The sequence below is a fragment of the Liolophura sinensis genome, chromosome 6 (genome assembly GCF_032854445.1).
Source record: "Liolophura sinensis isolate JHLJ2023 chromosome 6, CUHK_Ljap_v2, whole genome shotgun sequence".
In the NCBI taxonomy this organism is placed as follows: domain Eukaryota; kingdom Metazoa; phylum Mollusca; class Polyplacophora; order Chitonida; family Chitonidae; genus Liolophura; species Liolophura sinensis.
Window position 1 is genome coordinate 51,876,809 of NC_088300.1, and position 8,087 is coordinate 51,884,895.

Consider the following 8,087-nt stretch of genomic DNA (forward strand, 5'->3'; position numbering starts at 1 on the left):
ATATATATATATATATATATATATATATATATATATGTGTGTGTATGTATGTATGTGGTGCAACAACACTTAGTGTTTGAAAATCTGTAGAAAATAGCTGCAGGAGATGTACACTACAACATTCAAGGATGTGACTAAGACTAGCTGATTGTGCCTTGGGTTATTCAGCACTTTTTAGTAAACAATTGAATGAACAAATGCTATTATGGCCGAAAGATAATCAGGAAATTCAAAACTTGTGTCATTTTGGGAGGGGGGGGGGAGAGGAGGGAGAGAGAGATAAACAAAGGGGTATACACATTCGGGAACTCTGGTTGTTTATAACATTACATATTGGTTTGGTTATAAATGCTCTTGTGCATAAGTTTTTATTTCTAGCAAAACAATGTATTCTTCTTCATCTTTCATGCAACATGGTTATCCACAGCTAAACAATGTATTGTTCTTCATCTGTCATGCAACATTTTTATCCACAACTAAACAATTTGTTCTTCATCTCTCATGTAACATGGTTATTCATGGCTAAAACAATGTTTTGTTCTTCATCTGTCATGCAACAAGGTTATTCACAACTAAACAATGTTTTGTTCTTCATCTGTCATGCAACAAGGTTATTCACAACTAAACAATGTTTTGTTCTTCATTGGTCAGCAACATGGTTATTCACACTTTGGCCCTTCTTACTCCCTACACTTCATTATTGTACAGAACAAGTTTGCAATGAGGCACATCTCCATAAAAACAAGTTTTTATTTCTAGCAAAACAATGTTTTGTTCTTCATCTCTCAGGCAACATGGTTATTCACAGCTAAACAAGGTTTTGTTCTCCATCTCTCATGTAACATGGTTATTCACAACTAAATAATGTTTAGTACCCTGACTCCTTTAAGTTTGTCCCAGGAACCAAATAATGTAATTTATTCATATATTTATTTCATTGATTGGTGTTTTACATCACACCCAAACATGTACATAGTTCACACTGTTATATTGTTGTTTAAACTGTGAATAAATTCGGCCAAAAAGCTGTTAAGTGAAGAACTTTACTAAAATCGGAAAATGAAAATTTTCTTGATACTTGTTGAAAGTTAAACTGACAGGTACAAATCGTAAGAATGAGCGATGGCAGCAACTTTCTGGAGTGACAAACATGTATTGCCCTATAAACCACTTCAGCATGTGTTGGTACTTGTTTCTACAGTACAACCTTTACCCCATGGTCACACAAGGTTGTTTCTAAAATGGTTACATTTGAACACAATCAAATATTTCTCTTCATCTCTTTTGTCCAACCATTTGTATGTAATTGTAAGAGAGTCCTACATGTAGCTGATGGAGAGTGGACAGTAAGGGACTCACCTCTAAGGCAGTTCTGGGTCTGATGTTGTTGTGTCTCCCTGAGGTGTTGGGTGACTGAATAGCCTCCTGGTCATGGGATCTGCTCCCCCCATACTGCCACTCTGTCAACAGAAACAGAACACCATTCAGCACTGAGCAAAACCAGATGTTTTACCCTGACACATCCCTCCAGACCCTGCTAGGGCTTGACCCACTAGGTGCAGTAGAGGCCAGATACATCTGGTGAGCGGGATGGAGTGTGGACCTGGATGGTGGTTAGGGGGGAGGGGGAGGGTGGGGTGGGGAGGGGAGGGTAAGGTTGGGACTGGGGCAGTGCAGGAGGACATGTAAAAATAGAGCCAAGAAGTGAGCCTGTAGAGTAGAATGTTTTGGTGCAGGGGGACATATTTATTTATTTGATTGGTGTTTTACGCAGTACTCAAGAATATTTCACTTCTACCACTACTGCCAGCATTATGGTGGGAGGAAACCTGGTAGAGCCCAGGGAAAAACCCACGACCATCCACAGGTTGCTGGAGGACCTTCCCACATACGACCAGAGAGGAAGCCAGCCAGGGGACATACAGTACACATACATCTGCATGTACTTACACATATACTTTTCAAGAAGCAAAACAACTTCACAAAGAACATGTATCCATGAAACCTGCGCGTACATGTGGTGACTTGTAATTTTCATTGTAATTGTTCTTTCACACTGGCAGATTTTATAAGTTACATGGTTAATGAGAGATAGAATATGCAAACATATGGTGTCAATAATCCTGTTGACATCTTGCCCAATATAAAGGATTGCCGACACCATATAGTTGCGTATCCTATCACTGAGTAACCATGTAACAAATTTATCCTGCAAAGGCCCATCAATTCAATGCAGAAGACCGATGTATAGGTGAATCGCTTCTGCGATTTGATCACTGTATTCATAACCCAACAAAGGGTGATAACCGACTCAGCAGACACATTTGAGGTCGTCTGCAGGATTCAAGAATATATTTGTACCCCACATGACTGTTATTGTCCAATGAAAAGCAGACTATTTTATCTGATGCAGGGTAAAATGTGAAATGGCTGCTGTATCATATGACCACACATGCATACCCACTTATCATAAACTGAATATGTCATTATTAGGTTATTAAAATAAACTTTAGGTCATTTCTATGAGCCACAATCAATGAGAGACCTGAGGACCAGCCACACAGAAGGTCCAAACGACAGTAGAATGTAACGTTTCCTTCCTTGCAGTGCATGTGTACTTCATACGTGTTTTATGAGCACACATATACTGATTTATTTATTTATTTGATTGAAGTTTTACGCCGTACTCAAGAATATTTCACTTATACGACGACGGCCAGCATTATGGTGGGAGGAAACCGGGCAGAGCCCGGGGTAAACCCACGACCATCCGCAGGTTGGTGGAAGACCTTCCCACGTATACCGATAATTGTGGCTCAATAAAGGAAAGAACAAATGCGTTCATGGCTTTGGACTGCCTTGATTCAGGCGAGTTCCCCATTGTGTTCATTCCATGTCAATGCACACTATTATAATTCTTTTTAGTTCATACAAACCAAGCTTATTAAACCAATTAGGAAAGCACAAAATTTTGTCCATACACAAACAGGCAAAAAGTGACAACTTGATTCTGACGGCATACTTACTGTACTTACATGTCAACTTTTGGTAAGCATGTTTAGATAGCAATCTACACAATTGGCAGGCTGATGAAAATCCACTTTTATCTGTAAGTGGGGGTTGACACAGGAAACATGTTCTTAAACCATACATGAAGCTCTTGGCCTTTCATTTGTTTATATTGTATATATGGCCGATATACATGTACAAAAAAGCTTCTTAGCTTTTTTCTTGAGGTGTTAAAATGTATTTAAACTACAGTTTTCCTAAGCCCCTAGCTGTTAGTCCAGACATTAAGCAGCCTGCTGTGATGATGTCAACATTGATAGCTGTCAAAACAACTATAATGGAGGAGGGTCTGAATTGATGGGAATCCCTGGAGCTAACCTGGTCTTGCATTTCCAGCAGGGAGTTCACGGATGACTTCATTTCCAAATAGTACTGACCACTAATGGAAAAGTTTGCTTAAAATACAGCGGATATTGAAAAAATATAAAATATGCCTCAACAATGTAATTTCTTCCCCATTTGTATATCTTTCTTCATTTCGTTTAAACCTTCCTCTTTGTTTTACAGTGCCTTTTCATGTATCCTTTAAAGCCCTAGAGAAACGTTACAAATAAACTTATCTCAAACTTTAATGGTTAAGTCTGGAAGATTAGTAATATGCTTCCTCAATGAAGTCGGAGTATATCAGTTAAAATATTTGTATACATAAGGAAACACATATAACACCTTTTTTAGAAAAGGTGGTTCTTATGAAAAATATAATTTTGACAATACTTTATATATTTACATGCATAGTAATTGGTGGTTGCTCGACAAGATTTGTAAATTTTATCGTAAGTAACAGCATATAAAAATGATTCTTGGACACTGCCCCACTAGAGATTGGAACAATGTGTGTCTCAATCAAAGAAAGTTCATGGAATTTTTCAAGCTTCCCTTTAAATTATATCATTTGTTTATTTCATAGGTATGTTTAAATCATCACACTTTAGAGTCTTTCACTTATAGCAAGGTGGTCCACTTTAATTTTTGGAAAACCATACCCTGAATAAACCACAGGCCTTCAGGAGGTATCTTTAGAGCTTTTCCACCTTCAGCAAATTCTCAGCGCAGATAGCTCTACCTGGTTTCCTCTCACTATAACACTGGCCGTCATCGTCGCAGACAGGTGACCTCCATCGAATGTCTTGTAAAATCCATGCACCTACATAAAGTCTGCCCAAACAATGCTGTGCACCACTAATTACCATCATGTCCTTGAGAAAAGTGACAGAAGTATCTGAAAAAATCCCTGTCCGAGGTTGGACATCTCTTGTATCCTAGAGACTGAACGATAATCAACTTTATAAAAATAGCTGGTTCACCTGCAAACTTCTTCGCGCAAAAGAATACCTATATACATACCGTAATCCTTAGACATTCATGATCAATTTAGTCAAACTTAAAATCAACTAAAAATCCATACTGATCAACAAGTATGCTTCGCATTTAAAATCATAATGATTGCCTAATCCAATAGAGCAATAAAGTTTCCTTAAATAAAATTCCATGCATAATTTCTGCTGGGTATTTTAAAGTATCTGTCAGACTGAAAGAAAACAAATTCTGTTTTCACACAATTGAGGGCCACCATCTGGCAGCTGAAAGCTAAGGTTAATGTGATAAGTCAAAATCTGCCACTGCTATTAGTAAACTGAGTGTCAAATATAATCTGGTGTCGAGTTTCGCTATACATGAAAATCAACTATAATTCCAGCTGTGGGTTTTTAGGGTAAAAAGTAGGCCATTTTGTTTAGTACAGGTGCATGTTTGATATGAAAATAATAGGAAACTGCATACGGGTACGCAAACTTTTGACATGTATGAGTCTTACTGATGAAAGTTTGAACTCTTGGCGAGAGAATACAAGATGTAATGATTGGGCTCAGAGCGAAAATCCCTGACATTGCTCAGTAGGCCTACACACCATGACAGCTAGCTTTCCAAAATCTCAGCTTCCATTTTGATTTCTATGGCTTTTTTTCCAGAGGCTGGACAAGGTAAGCAACAATGTCTTTTTGTCCTCAAACTTTTGGACCTCAGTTAATATTGTTTATTTATTTATTTATTTCATGGGTGTTTTATGCCGTACTCAAGAATATTTCACTTATACATGAGCCCTGGGGAAACCCACGACCATCCGCTGGTTGCTAACAGATCTTCCCACTTACAGCCAGAGAGGAGTCCAGCATGAGCTGGACTTGAACTCAGAGTGAACGCATTCATGAGAGGCTCCTGGGTCATTGCGTCGTGCTGGCGTGCTGGCGTGCTAACCCCCTCGGTCACAATAGGCCCCTGAGTTAACATTGTAACTTACTGAATTAAAAGGCATCAAGAGCCCATTTCACAAAGCTCATGCAGTGTTACACGCATGTAACTTCCATGGCGACCAGTGCTGTGGGTATTATGTTGCCCTGGTAGTTACATGAACAGAGTGATATGTACGTTTTGTAATACGTGGCCAAGCTCCAATACCGAATTGGTTTTCAACCCTGTCATGAATGATGTTACAAAATTTAGCCCAGTTTATATAGAAAAATAAAGTTATCTACTCTGGATCTGATCATTCTCTTAACTTATCAACTTTTAAATGCAACCCACTTAACTGTAGTTTAAATAATAGAACAATCCAAATACTTTGTTATTAAGGTACAAATGAAAATGAAATACACAATCTACAACTGAATTGATCAAAACTATATGAAGTGAATACAATTATTGAACCTATTTAATCTCTTGACTATACATTTGTTTTTTCATACGTACAAGATATGTTAAACTTTCAGTACACAAGCAGTACAGAAATCTATTCCTTGCTTAGATCGCAAATGTAATCTAGGGGAGAAAACTCTTTAAGAACAAATAATCCTGAGCACTGTACACTTTTGTGTTCGTTTTGACCTGGGGTAAAAATTCTGTTACAAGTTATTATAGTTATTACTAACACTGGAGAGATAGTGGAAATAAGAGAATAAGGCATCAAAGAATACTGATAGCACGCCTGACTGAGCAGTTCGTAAAACTGCATAATGTTCAAGTGATGTGATACCTTCATATATTGACCTCTACACCAAAATAAAGTAGAATGATTGACACTGTCATACACGGATATTATTCTCTAATCAGACACTGCAAAGATCTTGCCATTATATTAAAGCAAAAGAACAAAATTATTATACTGTCACAACTTTGACTCTTTATTGTATGTGTAACATTTGCAGAGCAGCGACTTCATATGATATGGAGCTGTAAATCCTTGGGGTGGTAAACGTCACTCTGAGGAACTTGTGTACAAATTTACCGTAGAGGTCTTTGATACGCAAATCACGAACTGCATTTGGCAATCCATGCAGGCTACTATCAGGATACTAAATACCTCCTTGGTGTTTGATATGCAAATCCCTACAGATGATTGGCTACATGTGCACTATGGGTGGCCACTGCAACCCTATGATTTAATGAAACTGGACACCGACACTGCCACCACCAGCACTAGCATCTAATCACACTCTCACAATACATGTACCTCTCTTTACCTCATACAGGCAAGCTAAAAACTGGAAATGAGACTTCCTGATCAGAACTGCTGACTAAATCTAGGAGTTGTAGTCTTGATATCAATAATTAAATAATTGGTCTGCTAATTCGAGAGGCAATGTTTTATATGTAACAAATTCGAGGCAAAATGTACATGTACAAACTGATAAAACATAAGCAGGATATATAATTTAGTGTTCATAAATACTTTGGAAACAATCAATACTGCATATATAATGGACTGACATCAACATGCATCACATTAATGCTTGCTGTGTTACTGTATTTCACCTAAAAGTTGCCCTGTAAAAATTGCACTTTCAAAAGCACATGAAAGCCATAAAATGACTTTAGATGTTGAACACATCGGCACATAAGAAAATGAATCAATGTTAACAAAAAACTGTGTGGCGTTGTGAAGTGGATGAATCAATCAGAGCAACACAATCCTTATAAAAGGCATGAACAGGTACGCTGTAATTTTTCTCTTGAAAAATGCTGAATTTTATGTGTACATATACGGAAACTAATGACAGCTGATACTACATCCTGTTCTAAGAAGACATTAAACATTCCACTATGAATATTTTTCTGACAGTTTTATAACCCTATCAAGGTCATTAGAAATTTAACAACACCCACATATACATATCATCCTAACTACACTCCTTTACAACTTACAACATTCAGGGTTAACACATGCAATTACATGTAATTATGGGGGTGCCCAATCTAACCTAATGCCAAAAAGGCCCAAATTAACAGGAGATTAAAGTCTGTTCATCAGATTTTAATCAATCTGATATTGAAAAGCATGTAATTTAATCATTACTTAGCAATTTCATGTTCATAAGTTGCATATTTTGCCCAAAATTTATCAACATTTACTTGATTTTAGTTAAATCTGAGGTACACGTTCATGTAACAGTATTTTCTACAATGAAATAATGCAGGACATGTTTGAGTTTCAACAGGGAATTTCATCAATTATGGTATAGAACCAGAAATATATATGAAATAAAAACATCAAACAATAATGCACATATACACACAATAACTAAAGATAACAAAAAAAATGTCTTAAAAAAAATATATATATATATATATATTCACTTACTTGAATTGAGCAGTTTAGCTTCTTCAACGGATAACTTTGAACCCATTTGTAAGTTGGCCAATATATCAGTATTACTGTAATCATGCAGTAATACAAAAGAGGGATGTGCCTTGCATATGCTGGTACATGTATCTACATGTAGATGAGGCCAGATAATTACTTTTGTCCCACTTCCTGTTGCTGTGGTGTATGGTATCATAAATCAAATACCAAAATTTAAGCAAAGCTTGCTGTGATGACCCCTTGAGGTAAAGCAAACTGAGGTTTGGTTCTTCTGGTGAATCTTCTATATGAACCTGATTTTGGCAACAGAAGATTAGGAGGAATTCACATCCCCACAGCACCGTTCAAAGAATATGTATGCTAAAGTATACTGAACCAGCTG

General features: G+C 37.1%; 1 protein-coding gene across 1 annotated transcript in view; it reads right to left on the minus strand.

The window, feature by feature from the left end:
• Window positions 1-7,748, minus strand: part of LOC135467327 (uncharacterized) — a 30,029-nt gene extending 22,281 nt beyond the window's left edge. Inside the window, exons 1-2 of the mRNA XM_064745096.1 lie at window positions 7,703-7,748; window positions 1,360-1,460 (exon numbers count right to left, since the gene is read on the minus strand). Of these exons, the coding sequence (XP_064601166.1) occupies window positions 1,360-1,460; window positions 7,703-7,748 (147 nt within the window). The remainder of the gene's footprint in view (window positions 1-1,359; window positions 1,461-7,702) is intronic.
• Between the last annotated feature and the right edge of the window lie 339 nt (window positions 7,749-8,087).